The sequence below is a fragment of the Scyliorhinus canicula genome, chromosome 10, assembly GCF_902713615.1.
Source record: "Scyliorhinus canicula chromosome 10, sScyCan1.1, whole genome shotgun sequence".
Taxonomy (NCBI): domain Eukaryota; kingdom Metazoa; phylum Chordata; class Chondrichthyes; order Carcharhiniformes; family Scyliorhinidae; genus Scyliorhinus; species Scyliorhinus canicula.
Genome location: NC_052155.1, coordinates 39,614 through 62,143, shown reverse-complemented (window position 1 = coordinate 62,143; position 22,530 = coordinate 39,614). Strand labels below are relative to the sequence as shown.

The 22,530-nt window shown below is 45.8% G+C and overlaps 1 protein-coding gene across 1 annotated transcript in view; it reads left to right on the top strand.

Moving 5' to 3' along the window:
- The window catches only part of scospondin (subcommissural organ spondin), a 443,172-nt gene that overhangs the window by 414,457 nt on the left and 6,185 nt on the right, over positions 1-22,530 (top strand). Inside the window, exon 51 of the mRNA XM_038810430.1 lies at positions 13,430-13,580. Coding sequence (XP_038666358.1) covers positions 13,430-13,580 — 151 coding nt within the window. The remainder of the gene's footprint in view (positions 1-13,429; positions 13,581-22,530) is intronic.

Sequence of the window (22,530 nt, the reverse complement as noted above, 5' to 3'; positions counted from 1 at the left end):
TAAAAGAATAAAACCCTCCCGAACTTGTAAAACAAAAAGCTGCAACCGTTTAACAAAATAGCGGCAGCACTGTGCATGCGCGCCTGATCATCGGCGCACATGCACATAGTTTTACGCATGCGCATCGATGATCGTGCGCACTGCGGCCGAATTTTGTTTACATGTTCACGGCCATTTTAAAGGCCGCTTGCAGCCGGCGCTATTAAAAGCCGACTGCTGCGCGGGGATTTGCGTGATCGGGAGATCCGCGAAGGACGGCCCTGCGACCCTCCCGACACCCACCTGCGAGTCGCGCCCCCGACTTTGAAGAACACTGCCTTATTTTGAGGCTATGCCCCCAAGTTCTGCTTTCACCCGCCAGTGGAAACAACCTGCCCGCATCTATCCTATCTATTCCCTTCATAATTTTAAATGTTTCTATAAGATCCCCCTCATCCTTCTGAATTCCAACGAGTACAGTCCCAGTCTACTCAACCTCTCCTCATAATCCAACCCCTTCAGCTCTGGGATCAACCTAGTGAATCTCCTCTGCACACCCTCCAGCGCCAGTACGTCCTTTCTCAAGTAAGGACACCAAAACTGAACACAATACTTCAGGTGTGGCCTCACCAACACCTTATACAATTGCAACATTACCTCCCTAGTCTTAAACTCCATCCCGAGAGCAATGAAGGACAAAATGGATAACTTAGAACATAGAACATTACAGCGCAGTACAGGCCCTTTGGCCCTCGAAGTTGCGCCGACCTGTGAAACCACTCTAAAGCCCATCTACACTATTCCCTTATCATCCATATGCTTATCCAATGACCATTTGAATGCGCTTAGTGTTGGCGAGTCCACTACTGTTGCAGTCAGGGCATTCCACACCCTTACTACTCTCTGAGTAAAGAACCTACCTCTGACATCTGTCCTATATCCATCTCCTCTCAATTTAAAGCTATGTCCCCTCGTGCTAGACATCACCATCCAAGGAAAAAGGCTGTCACTGTCCACCCTATCTAATCCTCTGATCATCTTGTATACCTCAATTAAGTCACCTCTTAACCTTCTTCTCTCTAACGAAAACAGCCTCAGGTCCCTCAGCCTTCCCTCCTAAGATCTTCCCTCCATACCAGGCAACATCCTGGTAAATCTCCTCTGCACCCTTTCCAATGCTGCCACATCCTTCCCATAATGCAGCGACCAGAATTGCATGCAATACTCCAAATGCGGCCGCACCAGAGTTTTGTACAACTGCAACATGACCTCATGGCTCCGAAACTCAATCCCTCTACCAATAAAAGCTAACACACCGTACGCCTTCTTAACAACCCTCTCAACCTGGGTGGCAACTTTCAGGGATCTATGGACATGGACACCGAGATCTCTCTGCTCATCCACACTACCAAGAATCTTACCATTAGCCCAGTACTCTGTCTTCCTGTTATTCCTTCCAAAATGAATCACCTCACACTTTTCTGCATTAAACTCCATTTGCCACCTCTGAGCCCAGCTCTGCAGCTTATCTATGTCCCTCTGTAACTTGTAACATCCTTCCACACTGTCCACAACTCCACCGATTTTAGTGTCATCTGCAAATTTACTCATCCATCCTTCTACGCCTTCCTCCAGGTCATTTTAAAAAATGACAAACAGCAGTGGTCCCAAAATAGATCCTTGTGGTACACCACTAGTAACTGGACTTCAGGCTGAACATTTCCCATCAACCACCACCCTTTGTCTTCTTCCAGCTAGCCAATTTCTGATCCAAACTGCTAAATCACCCTGAATCCCATGCCTCCGTATTTTCTGCAATAGCCTACCGTGGGGAACCGTATCAAACGCTTTACTGAAATACATATACACCACATCAACTGCTTTACCCTCGTCCACCTGATTGGTCACCTTCTCAAAGAACTCAATAAGTTTTATGAGGCACGACCTATCCTTCACAAAACTGTGTTGACTATCTCTAATCAAATTATTCCTTTCCAGATGATTATACATCCTATCTCTTATAAACCTTTCCAAGACTTTGCCCACAACAGAAGTAAGGCTCACTGGTCTATAGTTACCGGGGTTGTCTCTACTCCCCTTCTTGAACAAGGGGACAACATTTGCTATCCTCCAGTCTTCTGGCACTATTCCTGTAGACAAAGATGACATAAAGATCAAAGCCAAAGGCTCAGCAATCTCCTCCCTAGCTTCCCAGAGAATCCTAGGATAAATCCCATCCAGCCCAGGGGACTTATCTATTTTCACACTTTCGAGAATTGCTAACACCTCCTCCTGATGAACCTCAAGCCCTTCAAGTCTAGTCGCCTGTATCTCAGTATTCTCCTCGACAACATTGTCTTTTTCCTGTGTGAATACTGACGAAAAATATTCATTTAGCTCCTCTCCTATCTCCTCGGACTCCATGCACAACTTCCCACTACTGTCCTTGACTGGCCCTACTCTTACTCTAGTTATTCTTTTATTCCTGACATATCTATAGAAAGCTTGAGGGTTATCCTTGATCCTACCTGCCAAAGACTTCTCATGTCCCCTCCTGGCTCTTCTTAGCTCTCTCTTTAGGTCCTTCCTACCAAACTTGTAACTCTCGAGTTATTCTTTAGGACACTAAGGGCAATTTAGCATAGCCAATCCACCTAACCCACACATCTTTGGACTGTGGGAGGAAACCGGAGCACCCGGAGGAAACCCACGCACACACGGGGAGGACGTGCAGACTCCGCACAGACAGTGACCCAGCCGGGAATCGAACCTGGGACCCTGGAGCTGTGAAGCATTTATGCTAACCACCATGCTACCGTGCTGCCCTTCATCCACTGCTTTACCTTCATCCACATGCTTGGTCACCTCCTTAAAGAATTCAATAAGACTTGTGAGGCAAGACCTACCCCTCACAAATCTCTGCTCACTATCCTCAATCAAGCAATGTCTTTCCAGATGCCTTTTCATTACTTTGCCTACCACTGAAGTAAGACTAACTGGCCTGTAATTCCCAGGGTTATCCCTATTCCGTTTTTTGAACAGGGGCCACTTCTCACCATTCTCCAATCCCCTGGTACCTCCCCTGTTGACAGTGAGGATCAAAAGATCATTGCCAACAGCTCTGCAATTTCATCTCTTGCTTCCCATAGAACCTTGGATATATCCCGTCAGGCCCGGGGGAATTGACTATCCTCAAGTTTTTCAAAATGCCTGTTATGGGAGAGACATTTTCAGAACCCCAAAATGTATCATGGAGTTCAACCAACCTTCCCCTTTAACGGATTGTTGCTTTTGAAGCACACAGCTTGGTCACCGGGTGTGGTATTACAATTATGGACACGTGGGGTTTTAAACACAAAACAATGTTTATTCCATGAATTCAATTTAACCTTTGAAATAAACATTGGATCACTTAACACCCCTTACCTCAAAGATAACCCCGAAAATAATAAAACACTAACCAATCCCTCAAAATGTTCCTTCAAACCTCCAAAAGACTTCACCAAGAGTCACCAAGACTCCAAACAGACGTGAGGTTACATTCAATGTAATTATAGTCTTTGGATTTTCAGACCTCAACAGACTAGTTCTGTGTTTTCTTCTTGCAGCTTTTTGCAAAACACGCAAACATTCCCAGCTTTCTCCTCAAACCTGAAACCAATAAACAGAAGTGAGCTCAGCTCAGCTCCCCCCACCCTCTGACATCACTTCAGTAATATGAGCTGCTCCATTTCTTAAAGGTACATTGCTTAAACATCCATTTCTTAAAGGTACTCTCACATGACGCCTCCTCCCAAGAAAAAAATATAAACCATCAACTTCAAGATGGTTTCATTTTTCACTTTTGTACCATCCACTAAGAAATGTACAAAGTAAATATACTTTTTCGTTTCACAAAAAAAAACAACACACGCAAACAGGCATAATAATAAAGTCCATCATTCCCGTTCTTCTTCCTCCAACCGAAATCCTTCTCGATTGACAGTCTCTTTGAACAAGAAAGTGAATGCACGTGCAGTTCTGGTCACCACATTATAGGAAGGATGTGGAAGCTTTGGAAAGGGTTCAGAGGAGATTTACTAGGATGTTGCCTGGTATGGAGGGAAGGTCTTACGAGGAAAGGCTCAGGGACTTGAGGTTGTTTTCGTTAGAGAGGAGAAGGCTGAGAGGTGACTTAATAGAGACATATAAGATAGTCAGAGGGTTAGATAGGGTGGACAGTGAGAGTCTTTTTCCTCGGATGGTGATGACCAACACGAGGGGACATAGCTTTAAATTGAGGGGTGAGAGATATAGGACAGATGTCAGAGGCAGTTTCTTTACTCAGAGTAGTAGGGGTGTGGAACGCCCTGCCTGCAACAGTAGTAGACTCGCCAACTTTAAGGGCATTTAAGTGGTCACTGGATAGATATATGGATGAAAATGGTCAGATCGGCTTCAGATGGTTTCACGGGTCGGCGCAACATCGAGGGCCGAAGGGCCCGTACTGCGCTGTAATGTTCTATCCATTCCTCTACGCCTCGGCAATTCTCTTTAAAGTTAGATACTTCAGTTCAATCTGATCACAGAGCCCCTTGCAATTCTCCAATATAGGAGAATCGATTATCACAGCTTTCAGGCAGTCACATGCCTGTTGAAAGTCCGCTGTCCATTGAAATTGTAGCTGAAGCTGTTTAGCACAGGGCTAAATCGCTGGCTTTGAAAGCAGACCAAGGCAAGCCAGCAGCACGGTTCAATTCCTGTACCAGCCTCCCCAAACAGCAGCCAGAATGTGGCGACTAGGGGCTTTTCACAGTAACTTAATTTGAAGCCTACTTGTGACAATAAGCGATTTTCATAGTTTTGACGTTTCTTTAGCAAGTCCATCAGTGGAGTAATCATGCCACAAAACTTTTGCACAAAGGTTCGATCAAATCCACTCATGCTAAGAAATCGCATTATTTCCCTTCGTCTTGAGGGTATCGAAAACTCCCCAAGGAAAGTGATTCGGGCTTCTCCAAATTCACTTTTGGCTAGGTTCCTCACCAAACCCGCATCCTGAAGTCGATCGAAGAACTCTATACGATGTTTTAAATGGTCTTTCCACGTCTGGAAGTTGGAAATAAAAGCAGATTGTCCCACCTTCTCAATGCAATCCTTAAAACGTGGGATAGGATAAGAGTCCGTTCTTGTAACTGCATTCATCTTTCGATAGCCCACACACAACCGTTGGGTACCGTCTGGTTTAGGTACCATCACTATGGGTGAGCTCCATTGTCTGCAACCCACTTCAATTATACCATTTTTCAGCATACTCTCAATCTCTCTGTTAACCTGTGCCAATTTTAAAGGATTAAGTCTATCTGGATGTTTGATAGGAACAGCATTTCCCACATCTACATCATGTATAGCCATTTTAGTACTTCCCAATTTATCTCTACAAACTTGCCCATGTGATATCAATAACTCCTTCAGGTCAGTTCGTTTTTCCTCTGGAAGGTAACTTAACAATTCATCCCAATTTTTAAGAACATCCTCATTTTCCAATTTAATTTGAGGTATGTCAAATTCACAGTCATCTGGATTTGGTTCGTCACTTTGAGTTTGAATCATTAAACTTCCTTTTCTCTCCTTCCCTTTCACAGTACCTTTTCAACATATTCACATGACACACTCGGTGAGTCTTCCTTCTATCTGGTGTTTTTACCACATAATTCACCTCACTTAATTTCCTTTCAATCTGATACGGTCCACAAAACCGAGCTTTTAAAGGCTCACCTACCACTCGTAACAACACTAAAACTTTATCCCCACTGACAAAACTACGAACTTTGGATTTTTTGTCCGCTACCCGTTTCATCACATTTTGTGCAACTTTCAAATGTTGTCTAGCACAGGGTTAAATCGCTGGCTTTGAAAGCAGACCAAGGCAGGCCAGGAGGACGGTTCAATTCCCGTAACAACCTTCCCGATTAGGTGCCGGAATGTGGTGACTATGGGCTTTTCACAGTAACTTCATTTGAAGCCTACTTGTGACAATAAGCAATTTTCATTCATTTCATGTCATTCATTCATTCATTTCATTCACCTGCTCTATTTAATAGTTCCCTAATATTTGACATGTAATCCAATAGTGTAATTTCTGATTTCTCACCCACCAATTTTTCCTTAATCAATTTAAGTAGCCCTCTTACCTCATGACCAAAAATTAGTTCAAAAGGACTAAATTTGGTAGACTCATTAGGTGCATCCCTAATTGCAAACAGTACGAATGGAATTCCTTTATCCCAATCCTCTGGATAATCTTGACATTACACCCTCAACATTGTCTTTAATGTCTGATGCCACCTTTCTAACGCTCCCTGCGATTCTGGATGGTACGCAGTTGATTTAAATTGTTTTATTCCTAAGCTATCCATAACTTCTTTGAATAACTTTGAAGTAAAATTCAATCCTTGATCCGATTGTATTTCTGTGGGTTGTCCATATCTAGTAAGGAATTCAAGTAACTCCTCCACAATCCTTTTAGCTGTAATATTACGTACTGGAATGACCTCTGGAAACCTAGTAGGCACATCCATGATAGTCAAAAGATATTGATTCCCACTTTTTGTTTTATGAAGCTGTCCTACACAATCGATTAGGACCCTTGTCGTGGTGCATATAGGCACCAACGATATAGGTTAAAAAAAGGGATGAGAGCCTACAATCAGAATTTAGGGAGTTAGGAGATAAGTTAAAAAGTAGGACCTCAAAGGTAGTAATCTCAGGATTGCTACCAGTGCCACGGGACAGTCAGAGTAGAAATTCAAGAATAGTCAGAATGAATACGTGGCTTGAGAGATGGTGCAGGAGGGAGGGGTTCAGATTTTTGGGACATTGGAACCGGTTCTGGGGGTGGTGGGACCATTACAAACCGGATGGTCTACACCTGGGCAGGACTGGAACCAATGTCCTAGGGGGTGATTTTGCTAACACTGTTGGGGAGATTTTAAACTAATGTGGCAGGGGGATGGGAACCAGATTAGGATGTTAGAGGTCAGTAAAGAAGCAGCAACTAAAGCCAGTAAGGTACGAGACAATAAACTCAATGTGACTAAGGGGAAGAGTATACAGGGAAGAGATGATGAACGCAAAGGTGGTCTGAGGTGCATTTGATTTAATGCGAGAAGTGTAGCAGGTAAGGCAGATGAACTTAGGGCTTGGATCAGTACCTGGGAATATAATGCTATTGGTATTACTGAGACTTGGTTGAGGGAAGGGCAGGACTGGCAACTGAATATCCCAGGGTATAGATGCTTCAGGAGGGATAGAGAGGGAGGTAGAAGGGGTGGAGGAGTTGCATTACTCGTCAGAGATGATATCACAGCTGTGATTAAGGAGGGCACGATGGAGGATTCGAGCACTGAGGCAATATGGGTGGAGCTGAGAAATAGGAAGGGTGCAGTAACATTGTTGGGACTTTACTACAGGCCTCCCAAAAGCGAGCATGAAGTAGAGGTACAAATATGCAGACAGATTATAGAAAAATGTAGGAGCAATAGGGTGGTTGTGATGGGAGATTTTAACTTCCCTAACATTGAATGGGATTCGTGTAGTGTTGGAGGCGTAGATGGAGCAGAGTTTATAAGGAGCATCCCGGAGAGTTTTTTTAGAGCAGTATGTAAATAGTCCAACTCGGGAAGGAGCCATACTGGACCTGGTATTGGGGAATGATCCCGGCCAGGTGGTTGATGTTTCTGTCGGTGATTACTTTGGGAATAGTGATCACAATTCCGTAAGTTTTAGAATACTCATGGACAAGGACAGGAGGGGTCCGAAAGGAAGAGTGCTAAATTGGGGAAAGGCAGAGTATAACAAAATTCGGCAGGAGCTAGGGAATGTGGATTGGAAGCAGCTGTTTAAGGGTAAATCCACATTTGAAATGTGGAAGTCTTTTAAGGAAAGGTTGATTAGAGTGCAGGACAGGCATGTTCCTGTGAAAATGAAAGATAGAAATGGCAAGATTAGGGAACCATGGATGACGGGTGAAATTGTGAGACTAGCTACGATGAAAAAGGAAGCATACATAGGATCGAGGCAACTCAAAACTGATGAAGCTTTGGAGGAATATCGGGAAAGTAGGACGAATCTCAAACGCGCAATAAAGAGGGCTAGAAGGGGTCATGAAATATCTTTGGCTAACAGGGTTAAGGAAAATCCCAAAGCATTTTATTCATATGTAAGAAGCAAGAGGGTAACTAGAGAAAGGATTGGCCCACTTAAAGACAAAAGAGGAAATTTATGCGTGAACTCAGAGGAAATGGGTGAGATTCTTAATGAGTACTTTGCATCGGTATTTACAAAGGAGAGGGACAAGACGGATGTTGAGGCTAGGGATGGATATTTAAATACTCTTGGTCAAGTTGTCATACGGAAGGGGGAAGTTTTGGGTATTCTAAAAGACATTAAGGTGGACAAGTCCCCAGGACCGGATGGGATCTATCCCAGGTTACTGAGGGAAGTGAGGGACGAAATAGCTGGGGCCTTAACAGATATCTTTGCAGCATCCTTGAGCATGGGTGAGGGTTAGTTTGTTTATGAAGGGTAGCAGGGATAATCCAGGGAATTATAGACCTGTGAGCTTGACGTCAGTGGTAGGCAAACTGTTGGAGAAGATACTGAGGGATAGGATCTATTCACATCTGGAAGAAAATAGACTTATCAGTGATAGGCAGCATGGTTTTGTGCAACGAAGGTCATGTCTTACAAACCTAATAGAATTCTTTGAGGAAGTGACAAAGTTAATTGATGAGGGAAGGGCTGTAGATGTCGTATACATGGACTTTAGTAAGGCGTTTGATAAGATTTCCCATGGCAGGTTGATGGAAAAAGTGAAGTCGCATGGGGTTCAGGGTGTACTAGCTAGATGGATGAAGAACTGGCTGGGCAACAGGAGACAGAGAGTAGTGGTGGAAGGGAGTGTCTCAAAATGGAGAGAGGTGACTAGTGGTGTTCCACAGGGATCCGTGCTCGGACCACTGTTGTTTGTGATCTACATAAATGACCTGGAGGAAGGTATAGGTGGTCTGATTAGCAAGTTTGCAGATGATGCTATGATTGGTGGAGTTGCAGATAGCGAGGAGGACTGTCAGAGAATACAACAAAATATAGATAGATTGGAGAGTTGGGCAGAGAAATGGCAGATGGAGTTCAATCCAGGCAAATGCGAGGTGATGCATTTTGGAAGATCAAATTCAAGAGCGGACTATATGGTCAATGGAAGGGTCTTGGGGAAAATTGATGTGCAGAGAGATATGGGAGTTCAGGTCCATTGTACCCTGAAGGTGGCAACGCAGGTTGATAGAGTGGTCAAGAAGGCATACAGTATGCTTGCCTTCATCGGACGGGGTATTGAGTACAAGAGTTGGCAGGTCATGTTACAGTTGTATAGGACTTTGGTTAGGCCACGTTTGGAATACTGCGTGCAGTTCTGGTCGCCACATTACCAGAAGAATGTGGATGCCTTAGAGAGGGTACAGAGGAGGTTCACCAGGATGTTGCCTAGTATGGAGGGTGCTAGCTATGAAGAAAGGTTGAGTAGATTAGGATTGTTTTCGTTGGAAAGATGGAGGTTGAGGGGGGACCTGATTGAGGTCTACAAAATTGAGAGGTATGGACAGGGCGGATAGCAACAAGCTTTTCCCAAGAGTTGGGGTGTCAGTTACAAGGGGTCACGATTTCAAGGTGAGAGGGGGAAAGTTTAAGGGAGATGTGCGTGGAAAGTTTTTTATGCAGAGGGTGGTGGGTGCCTGGAACACTTTACCAGCGGAGGTGGTAGAGGCAGGCACGATAGCATCATTTAAGAAGCATCTAGACAGGTATATGAATGGGCGGGAACAGAGGGAAGTAGACCTTGGAAACTAGGAGACAGGTTTAGATAAAGGATCTGGATCGGCGCAGGCTGGAAGGGCCGAAAGGCCTGTTCCTGTGCTGTAATTTTCTTTGTTCTTTGTCATGCTGAAGTTCGACAGCCACTGTGACATCGAAGTCAACGAGAGTCTTGAACGATATGTGTTCCAGCAGAGGCTTCAGGGTAAGGATGAACCTTTTCAGTCCTTTTTAACCCATCTCCACATCCTTGCGCAGTCATGCAACTATGGCTCCATTTCCGATTCCATGATCCGGGATCAGATCATTTTCGGGGTCCACTCCGATCCCCTTCGCTAGCAGCTCCTTAAAGTAAAGCAGCTCACCCTCACCATTGCCATCTGACCTGCGTCCTCCACCAGCACGGTAACAACCGGTACTCCCACATCGGGGCGGCAGAGACAGCACGGCAAGGCCCCCACGATGCAGAACGGGTGCAGGCCGTCAAACAAAGGCAGGGCCTGAGTTTGGATGAGTGCAGCCATTTTGCGTGCTTTTTCGGGGTTCCTGCGCATGTGCGCCTCAACCAAGGGGACAGCGAGGCCGACGACCAAATCACGCCAGTGCGCACATCATCCGACCCACTGTACATGCGCGGTGGCGCACGGAACATCCTGACGGCGGCGCCATGACGTGTTCCAACTGTGGCTCCGCCCATTTAAAGCGACAATGTCCCAAAATCTCGATGCTGTCTCCAGTTTGGCAAGCTCGGCCACTACGCAGCCCTTTACAGATCTGCTCCAATGCCCAGCATGGGATCCCACTCATGGTGATGAGTGACAACGGCCCCTGTTTCTTCAGCCAGGAGTGGATAGATTTTTCCCGGCTGTACAACCTTTGGCACGTCACATCCAGCCCCCACTACCCCCAGTCGAATGGGAAGGCTGAAACAGCAGTCCACATCGTTAAAAGACTGTTGTGCAAACCTGCTGACTCGGGTTCTGATTTCAACCTGGCGTTGTTAGCCTCCAGGGCGACTCCTTTGTCCACTGGGCTGTCCCCAGCGCAGCTCCTGATGAACCGCACACTGCGCACGACGGTGCCAGCTATCCACATTCCAGACCGTGACAATTTCCTGGTCCTGCAGAAGATACAACAGTCTCAGGCCCAATACAAGTCGGCGTATGACACCCACGCACAGATCTCCCCGGCCTGATCCCTGCTGACCGAGTTTGTGTTCAGCTACCTGATGGTGGCTGGTCTTCCACAGCTGTAGTGGTCAAGCAAGTGGCCCTGAGATTGTTCCTCGTTCGCATGCCTGATGGCTCTTTTCTTCGGCATAATCCGTGGGCTCTGCGTTGACATCCGTGCCCGCCACCTGATCGTAATGTCCCGCCTCGCACACCGGTTCCTCAGGACGAGCTCTTCCATGAGGCCACCGATCTGCTGGTTATTCTGCCGTCCTCTACATTGGAGGCAGTTCTGCCCGTACAGGTGCAGGCAGCCCCTGAACTACCCTTGAGGCTGTCAACAAGAATTCGTCGCCCTCCATAGAGACTGAATTTATAGACTGAATGTTGCATTTACCTTGTTATCTCATCGTTTACACAGCTGTATATATTGTTTATTCTCATGTGTTGTCTGCCCATTATCTGCACTGGTCAGCTTCCCATGTAAATACATTAGCATATTTTGTATATAGTCAGGCTCTTGTCCACACTCACTATTTATTTCCTTGAACACAGATTTTATTTTTTTTAAAGGGGGGGGGGCAGATGTCATAATATACATCCAGGTATATGATGGTGTGCAGACAGGCAGTGATTGACACACAGGATGACCAGTGAACACACAGAACACAGCAGCCAATCACCAGACCACTATAAAGCCAGAGGGCACTAGGTTTCCCGCTCTCTCGGGATCCAGCCACTGAGACAGTCAGAGCCCGTGAGCAACAACTAGAACAAACACCATGTGGTAGTAAGATAGTCTGGTCAGGTTAGCCTCAGGTTTCCAGTCAACTCAGCATAGTGTCAACCCACAGTTAAAGTATGTACCGTATATACCCGCGTAACATGCGACTTTTGAGCACCTAATTTGAAGCCTAAATTTCGGGAGTCGCATGATACGCGAGGTACAAAAATCGCGGGTGTGAAATGCTGGCCAAGATAAGTCACATAGCATCCAGCTGGCTTTACTGGCGTCGTTCAGCCACTTGGCGTTTCCATTCATAAAAACAAAAATGGAAACGTCAAGTGGCTGAACATCTTCCCAACAGAATGCTGTGGTCAAAATCTGAAGAGTAGTATTCTGATGGGAAGAGTGGATTCTGCTGTGAAAGCTGTTCGCGATTCGAACAGCTGTCCAGCTGGCTTTACTAGCATCGTTCAGCCACTTGCCGTTTCCATTCATAAAAACATGAATGGAAACGTCAAGTGGCTGAACATCTTCCCATCAGAATACTACTCTTCAGATTTTGACCACAGCATTCTGATGGGAAGATGTTTAGCCACTTGACGTTTCCATTCATGTTTTTATGAATGGAAACGGCAAGTGGCTGAACGACGCTAGTAAAGCCAGCTGGAAAGCTGTTCGAATCGCGAACAGCTTTCACAGCAGAATCCACTCTGCAGAAACCACACACAATGATACCATTTGGAAGTTTTAGTTTCCAAAATTAATTTCCAAAAAAGTCACTCGCATGATACATGAGGTATACCATAAAATCATGTTTTGGGGACGAAAATTTAGGGGTCGCATGATACGCGAGATAGAACGTTACGCGAGTATATACGGTATTATAGTTAAGAGTTCAATAAAATCGAATTGCATTTCTTCAAGTGTTGGAAGCCTCTCTCTCTCACTGCTGCAGTAAACGCAGTCCTCGCAGACCCAGCTTACCCAACACATCACCGTGTTTGTGTTACAGGAACCTTACCTGCCGTGTTTGTATTACAGGAACCTTACCTGCCCTGTTTGTGTTTCAGGAACCTTACCTGCTGTGTTTGTGTTACAGGAACCTCGTTGTGTTTGTGTTTCAGGAACCTTACCTGCCGTGTTTGTATTACAGGAACCTTACCTGCCCTGTTTGTGTTACAGGAACCTTACCTGCCGTGTTTGTATTACAGGAACCTTGTCGTGTTTGTGTTTCAGGGACCTTACCTGCTGTGTTTGTGTTACAGGAACCTTGCCGTGTTTGTGTTTCAGGAACCTTGCCGTGTTTGTGTTTCAGGAACCTTGCTGTGTTTGTGTTACAGGAACCTTACCTGCCGTGTTTGTGTTACAGGAACCTTACCTGCTGTGTTTGTGTTACAGGAACCTTGTCGTGTTTGTGTTACAGGAACCTTGTCGTGTTTGTGTTTCAGGGACCTTACCTGCCGTGTTTGTGTTACAGGAACCTTACCTGGCGTGTTTGTGTTTCAGGAACCTTACCTGGCGTGTTTGTGTTTCAGGAACCTTACCTGCCGTGTTTGTGTTTCAGGAACCTTACCTGCCGTGTTTGTGTTACAGGAACCTTGCCGTGTTTGTGTTTCAGGAACCTTACCTGCCGTGTTTGTGTTTCAGGAACCTTACCTGCTGTGTTTGTATTACAGGAACCTTACCTGCCGTGTTTGTGTTACAGGAACCTTACCTGCAGAGTGTTTGCGAATGCTGCAGTTACCGTCTTGATCCTAAAAGCCCGGTGCAGTTCATGAATTTGGAATGTGACAATGGAGAGGTCGATCCAGTCGTGCTGCCAGTTATTCACAGCTGTGAATGCAGCAGTTGCCAGGGTAAGTGGGTGGTGCCTTGAGGGGAAACATCCAGAACCTGCTGTTGGTGGAAATAAATATGTTTGTGAGTTACATGCACAAGTCAGCAGATGGCAACATTATCTTGTGTAATAGAGACGTGGCTCCGTCAATGGGCTTGGAAGACGCATCCTAGTCCTGGCTACAAGCTACTCAGGAGAAATAGGGAAGGGGCAAAAAGGAAGATTGAGGAACAGTATGGAAGCTATTACACTGCCGGATATGTGCCTCTTCTTGATGTGGAGATGTCGGCGTTGGACTGGGGTGAGCACAGTAAGAAGTCTTACAACACCAGGTTAAAGTCCAAGAGGTTTGTTTCAAACACTAGCTTTTGGAGCACTGCTCCTTCCTCAGGTGAATGAAGAGATATGTTCCAGAAACATTTATATAGACAAAGTCAAAGATGCCAGACAATGCTTTGAATACGAGTATTTGTGGGTAATCAAATCATTACAGATCCAGAGATAGGGCTAATCCCAGGTTAAAGGACAAAGAACAAAGAAAATTACAGCACAGGAACAGGCCCTTCGGCCCTCACAGCCTGCGCCGATCCAGATCCTTTATCTAAACCTGTCTCCTATTTTCCAAGGGTCTACTTGGACCTCCGAATAGACCTCCGAATAGTCCCAGAGATGTAGAGGAAAGGATTGCAAAGATGATTCTTGACAGGAGCGAGAGTAACAGGGTAGTTGTTATGGGGGACTTTAACTTTCCAAATATTGACTGGAAATACTATAGTTCGAGTACTATAGATGGGTCAGTTTTTGTGCAGTGTGTGCAGGAGGGTTTTCTGGCACAGTATGTAGACAGGCCAACAAGGGGCGAGGCCACATTGGATTTGGTACTGGGTAATGAACCCGGCCAGGTGTTAGATTTAGATGTAGGTGAGCACTTTGGTGATAGTGATCACAACTCGGTTATGTTTACTTTAGCAATGGGCAGGGATAGGTATATACCGCAAGGCAAGAATTATAGCTGGGGGAAAGGCAATTATGATGCTATTCGGCAAGATTTAGGAGGTATAGGATGGGGAAGGAAACTGCAGGGGATGGGTACAATCGAAATGTGGAGCTTTTTCAAGGAACAGCTACTGCGTGTCCTTGATAAGTATGTACCTGTCAGGCAGGGAAGAAGTTGTCGAGCAAGGGAGCCGTGGTTTACTAAGGAAGTTGAAGCACTTGTCAAGAGGAAGAAGAAGGCTTATGTTAGGATGAGACATGAAGGCTCAGTTAGGGCACTTGAGAGTTACAAGTTAGCCAGGAAGGACCTAAAGGGAGAGTTAAGAAGAGCGAGGAGAGGACACGAAAAGTCGTTGGCGGATAGGATCAAGGAAAACCCCAAGGCTTTCTATAGGTATATCAGGAACAAAAGAATGACTCGAGTAAGATTAGGGCCAATCAAGGATAGTAGTGGAAAGTTGTGTGTGGAATCAGAGGAGATAGGGGAAGCATTAAATGGGTATTTTTCGTCAGTGTTTACACTGGAGAAAGACAATGTTGTCGAGGAGAACACTCAGGTTCAGTCGACCAGGCTAGATGGAATTGAGGTTCAAAAGGAGGAGGTGTTAGCAATTTTAGAAAATGTCAAAATAGATAAGTCCCCTGGGCCAGATGGGATTTATCCTAGGATTCTCTGGGAAGCCAGGGAGGAGATTGCAGAGCCTTTGTCCTTGATCTTTATGTCGTCTTTGTCGACAGGAATAGTGCCGGAAGACTGGAGGATAGCAAATGTTGTCCCCTTGTTCAAGAAGGGGAGTAGAGACAACCCTGGTAATTATAGACCTGTGAGCCTTACTTCGGTTGTGGGTAAAATGTTGGAAAAGGTTATAAGAGATAGGGTTTATAATCATCTTGAAAAGAACAAGTTGATTAGCGATACTCAACACGGTTTTGTGAAGGGTAGGTCATGTCTCACAAACCTTATTGAGTTTTTTGAGAAGGTGACCAAACAGGTGGATCAGGGTAAAGCTGTTGATGTGGTGTATATGGATTTCAGTAAGGCGTTTGATAAGGTTCCCCACGGTAGGCTATTGCAGAAAATAAGGAAGTATGGAATTGAAGGTGATTTAGCGGTTTGGATCAGTAATTGGCTAGCTGAAAGAAGACAGAGGGTGGTGGTTGATGGCAAATGTTCATCCTGGAGTTCAGTTACTAGTGGTGTACCGCAAGGATCTGTTTTGGGGCCACTGCTGTTTGTCATTTTTATAAATGACCTGGAAGAGGGTGTAGAAGGATGGGTTAGTAAATTTGCAGATGACACGAAGGTCGGTGGAGTTGTGAATAGTGCTGAAGGATGTTATAGGATACAGAGGGACATAGATAAGCTGCAGAGCTGGGCTGAGAGGTGGCAGATGGAGTTTAATGCGGAAAAGTGTGAAGTGGTTCACTTTGGAAGGAGTAACAGGAATGCAGAGTACTGGGCTAATGGCAAGATTCTTGGTAGTGTAGATGAACAGAGAGATCTCGGCATCCAGGTACATAAATCCCTGAAAGTTGCCACCCAGGTTAATAGGGCTGTTAAGAAGGCATATGGTGTGCTAGCCTTTATAAGCAGGGGGATTGAGTTTCGGAACCACAAGGTCATGCTGCAGCTGTACATAACTCTGGTGCGGCCACACCTGGAGTACTGCGTACAGTTCTGGTCACCACATTATAGGAAGGATGTGGAAGCTTTGGAAAGGGTTCAGAGGAGATTTACTAGGATGTTGCCTGGTATGGAGGGAAGGTCTTACGAGGAAAGGCTCAGGGAATTGAGGTTGTTTTCGTTAGAGAGGAGAAGGCTGAGAGGTGACTTAATAGAGACATATAAGATAGTCAGAGGGTTAGATAGGGTGGACAGTGAGAGTCTTTTTCCTCGGATGGTGATGACCAACACGAGGGGACATAGCTTTAAATTGAGGGGTGAGAGATATAGGACAGATGTCAGAGGCAGTTTCTTTACTCAGGGTAGTAGGGGTGTGGAACGCCCTGCCTGCAACAGTAGTAGACTCGCCAACTTTAAGGGCATTTAAGTGGTCACTGGATAGACATATGGATGAAAATGGAATAGTGTAGGTCAGATAGGCTTCAGATGGTTTCACAGGTCGGCGCAACATCGAGGGCCGAAGGGCCCGTACTGCGCTGTAGTGTTCTATGTTTCTATGTTACTTCCCTCTGTTCACCGCCCGTTCATATATCTGTCCAGATGCATCTTAAATGATGCTATCGTGCCCAGCTCTACCACCTCCACTGGCAAAGCATTCCAGGCACCCACCACCCTCTGCGTAAGAAACTTTCCACGCACATCTCCCTTAAACTTTCCCCCTCTCACCTTGAAAGGACAAAGGACCTGAACTCCCAGATCTCTCTGTACATCAATTTTCCCCAGGACTCTTCCATTGACCATATAGTCCGCTCTTGAATTTGATCTTCCAAAATGCATCACCTCGCATTTGCCTGGATTGAACTCCATCTGCCATTTCTCTGCCCAACTCTCCAATCTATCTATATTTTGCTGTATTCTCTGACAGTCCTCCTCGCTATCTGCAACTGTTTAGCACACTGGGCTAAATCACTGGCTTTGAAAGCAGACCAAGGCAGGCCAGCAGCATGGTTCAATTCCCATAACAGCCTTCCCAAACAGGCGCCGGAATGTGGCGACTAGGGGCTTTTCACAATAACTTCATTGAAGCCTACTCGTAACAATAAGCGATTTTCATTTCATTTTTCATTCAACTCCACCAATCTTATATCATCTGCAAACTTGCTCATCCGACCTTCGTCCAGATCATTTATGTATATCACAAAAAACAGTGGTACGAGCACGGATCCCAGTGGAACACCACTAGTCACCTTTCTCCGTTTTGAGACACTCCCTTCCACCACTACTCTCTGTCTCCTGTTGCCCAGCCAGTTCTTTATCCATCTAGCTAGTACACCCTGAACCCCATACGACTTCACTTTTTCCATCAACCTGCCATGGGAAACTTTATCAAACGCCTTATTGAAGTCCATGTCTATGACATCTACAACCCTTCCCTCATCAATTAACTTTGTCACTTCCTCAAAGAGTTCTATTAGGTTTGTAAGACATGACCTTCCCTGCACAAAACCATGCTGCCTATCACTGACAAGTCTATTTTCTTCCAAATGTGAATAGATCCTATCCCTCCGTATCTTCTCCAACAGTTTGCCTACTACTGACGTCAAACTCACAGGTCTATAATTCCCTGGATTATTCCTGCTACCCATCTTAAACAAAGGGACAACATTAACAATTCTCCAGTCCTCCGGGACCTCACCCGTACTCAAGGATGCTGCAAAGATATCTGTTAAGGCCCCAGCTATTTCGTCCCTCATTTACCTCAGTAACCTGGGATAGATCCCATCCGGTCCTGGGGACTTGTCCACCTTAATGCCTTTTAGAATACCCAAAACCTTCCCCTTACCTTATGCCGACATCACCTAGAGTATTTAAACATCCATCCCTAGCCTCAACATCCGTCATGTCCCTCTCCTTGGTGAATACCGATGCAAAGTACTCACTCATAAGTAAGATTCTCACTCATTTCCTCTGACAATTACAAGGGGTCACGATTTCAAGGTGAGAGGGGGAAGGTTTAAGGGAGATGTGCATGGAAAGTTTTTTACGCAGAGGGTGGTGGGTACCTGGAATGCTTTGCCAGCGGAGGTGGTAGAGGCGGGCACGATAGCATCATTTAAGATGCATCTAGACAGATATATGAACGGGCGGGGAACAGAGGGAAGTAGGCCTTGGAAAATAGGAGACATGTTTAGATAGAGGATCTGGATCGGCGCAGGCTGGGAAGGGCCTGTTCCTGTGCTGTAATTTTCTTTGTTCTTTGACTCTACGCATAAATTCCCTCTTTTGTCTTTGAGTGGGCCAAACCTTTCTCTAGTTACTCTCTTGCTCCTTATATACGAATAAAAGGCTTTGGGATTTTCCTTAATCCTGTTAGCCAAAGATATTTCATGACCCATTTTAGCCTTCTTTATTGCGCATTTGAGATTTGTCCTACTTTCCCGATATTCCTCCAAAGCTTCATCAGTTTTGAGTCGCCTCGATCTTATGTATGCTTTTTCATCTTAGCTAGTCTCACAATTCCACCCGTCAACCATGGTTCCCTAATCTTGCCATTTCTATCTCTCATTTTCACAGGAACATGCCTGTCCTGCACTCTAATCAACCTTTCCTTAAAAGACTCCCACATTTCAAATGTGGATTTACCCTTAAACAGCTGCTTCCAATCCACATTCCCTAGCTCCTGCCGAATTTTGTTATACTCTGCCTTTCCCCAATTTAGCACTCTTCCTTTCGGACCCCTCCTGTCCTTGTCCATGAGTATTCTAAAACTTATGGAATTGTGATCACTATTCCCAAAGTAATCACCGACTGAAACATCAACCACCTGGCCGGGATCATTCCCCAATACCAGGTCCATTATGGCCCCTTCCCGAGTTACATACTTCTCTAAAAAACTCTCCTGGATGCTCCTTACAAATTCTGCTCCATCTACCCTCCAACACTGCATGAGTCCCATTCAATGTTGGGGAAGTTAAAATCTCCCATCACAACCACCCGACATTGTTCTATAATCTGTCTACATATTTGTACCTCTACTTCACGCTCGCTTTTGGGAGGCCTGTAGTAAAGTCCCAACAATGTTACTGCACCCTTCCTATTTCTCAGCTCTACCCATATTGCCTCAGTGCTCGAATCTTCCATCGTGCCCTCCTTAATCACAGCTGTGATATCATCACTGACTAGTAATGCACTCCTCCACCCCTTTTACCTGCCTCTCTATCCCTCCTGAAGCATCTATACCCTGGGATATTTAGTTGCCAGTCTTGCCTTTCCCTCAACCAAGTCTCAGTAATACCAATGACATCATATTCCCAGGTACTGATCCAAGCCCTAAGTTCATCTGCCTTACCTGCTACACTTCTCGCATTAAAACAAATGCACCTCAGACCACCTGTCCCTTTGCGATCATCATCTCTTCCCTGTCTACTCTTTCCCTTAGTCACATTGAGTTTATTATCTAGTACCTTACTGGCTTTAGTTGCTGCCTCTTTACTGATATCTAACTTCCTAATCTGGTTCCCATCCCCCTGCCACATTAGTTTAAAACCTCCCCAACAGTGTTAGCAAAAGCAGCCCCTAGGATATTGATTCCAGTCCTGCCCAGGTGTAGACCATCCGATTTGTAATGGTCCCACCGCCCCCAGAACCGGTTCCAATGTCCCAAAAATCTGAACCCTCCCTCCTGCACCATCTCTCAAGCCACGTATTCATTCTGACTATTCTTGAATTTCTACTCTGACTGTCTCGTGGCACTGGTAGCAATCCTGAGATTACTACCTTTGAGGTCCTACTTTTTAACTAATGCCCTAACTCCCTAAATTCTGATTGTAGGTCCTCATCCCGTTTTTTATCTATATCGTTGGTGCCTATATGCACCACGACAACTGGCTGTTCACCCTCCCCCTTCAGTATGTCCTGCAGCTGATCTGAGACATCCCTGACCCGTGCACTTGGGAGGCAACATACCATTCGGGAGTCTCGTTTTCGACCACAGAAACGCCTGTCTACTCCCCTTACGATTGAATCCGCTATGACTATAGCCCTGCCAGTCTTTTTCCCGCCCTTCTGTGCAGCAGAGCCAGCCACGGTGCCATGAGCCTGGCTAATACTGCCTTCCCCTGGTGAGTCATCTCCCCCAACAGTATCCAAAACGGTATACCTGTTTTGGAGGGAGATGACCGCAGGGGACACCTGCACTGCCTTACTCCTCTTCCTCTGCCTTTTGGTCACCCATTCCCTGTCTCCTTTACCAATCCTAATCTGCGGTGTGACCAACTCACTGAACGTGCTATCCACAAGAGGTGTGAATTGTCTCAAGCCAGGATAGTTGGTAGGATTTTGCAAGTCCAGGCCAGATGGTGGGGGGTGAATGTAATGCGCCATGAATCTAAGATCCCGGTTGAAGCTGCACTCATGCGTGCGGAACTTGGCTATACGTTTCTGCTCGGTGATTCTGCGTTGTCGCGTGTCCTGAAGGCCGCCTTGAAGAATGCTTACCCGGAGATCAGAGGCTGAATGCCCTCGACTGCTTATTTTCTTGGCAGCATTCCATCTCATGAGATGATAGAAACATGGAAACAGAAAATAGATGCAGGAAGAGGCCATTCAGCCCTTCGAGCCTGCTCCGTCATTCATTACAATCATGGCTGATCATCAAGTTCAATACCATGATCCCGCCTTTTCCCTATATCCCTTGATCCCTTTAGATCCAAGAGCTATATCTAATTCCTTCTTGAAGTTACACACATTTTGCACTGTGGTGGTTAATGATGAATTAATCATTGCTGATGTGACTCAGGACCCCCACGACCCAGATATGCCAGCCTCTACTGCATTTCCTGCCGAGGGAGACAGTAAGCTGAGAAGGTGCACAATTCACTGGTCTGTTTTTTTGCATCCTTTTCGCAACCACAGAAGGATGCCATTCAGTCCTTCACACTGCCCCACACTTGGCTCATAGCCCTGGAGGTGGCAGTGTAAGTGAATATCTAAAACCATAAGACATAGGAGCAGAATTAGGCCACTTGGCCCATCGAGTCAGCTCCGCCTCCGTCAGCACAATCGCTTCACAGCTCCAGGGTCCCAGGTTCGAATCCGGCTTGGGTCTTGGGTCACTGTCTGTGTGGAGTCTGCACATCCTCCCTGTGTCTGCATGGGTTTCCTCCGGGTGCTCCAGTTTCCTCCCACAGTCCAAAAATGTGCACGTCAGGTGGATTGGACATGGTAAATTGCCCTTAGTGCCCAAAATTGCTCTTAGTGTTGGGTGGGGTTACTGGGTTATGGGGATAGGGTGGAGGTGTTAACCTTGGGTAGGGTGCTGTTTCCAGGAGCCGGTGCAGACTCGATGGACCGAATGGCCTCCTTCTGCACTGTAAATTCTATAATTCTCCTGCCTTCTCCCCATAACCCCTGATCCCCTTTTTTTCATTAAGAACCTATCTATCTCTGCCTTAAAGACACTCAGTGATTTGGCCTCCACAGCCTTCTGCGGCAAAGAGTCCACAGATTCACCACCCTCTGGCTTAAGACATTCCTCCTCATCTCTGTTTTAAAGGATTGTCCCTTTTGTCTGAGATTGTGTCCTCTGGTCCTAGTTTTTCGAACAAGTGGAAACGACCTCTCCATCCAGGTCTCGCAGTAACGTGTCAGTTTCAATAAGATCCCCTCTCATCCTTCTGAACTCCAACGAGTACAGACCCAGAGTCCTCAACCGTTCCTCATACAACAAGTTCTTCATTCCAGGAATCATTCTTGTGAACCTCCTCTGGACCCTTTCTAAGGCCAGCACATCCTTCCTTAGATACAGGGCCCAAATACTTGAAATGAAATGACATGAAAATCCCTTGTTGTCACAAGTAGGCTTCAAATGAAATTACTGTGAAAAGCCCCTAGTTGCCACATTCTGGTGCCTGTTCAGGGAGGCTGTTACAGGAATCGAGCCTGCCTTGGTCTGCTTTCAAAGCCAGCGATTTTGCCCTGTGCTAAACAGCCCCAGAAGAAGAAATACTTCTTATGTTAAATGCACCTCACCTGTGGCAAGAAAGGATTTGAAAATTATTGTCAAAGCCCCTGGTATCTAATAATAATAATACTTATTATTGTCACAAGTAGGCTTGCATTAACACTGCAATGAAGTTACTGTGAAAAGCCCCTCATCACCACATTCCGGCGCCTGTTCGGGTACACAGAGGGAGAATTCAGAATTTCCAATTCACCCAACAGCAGGTCTTTCGGGACTTGTGGGAGGAAACCGGAGCACCCGGAGGAAACCCACACAGACACGGGGAGAACGTGCAGACTCCGCACAGACAGTGAGCCAAGCCGAGAATCAAACCGGGGACCCTGGCGC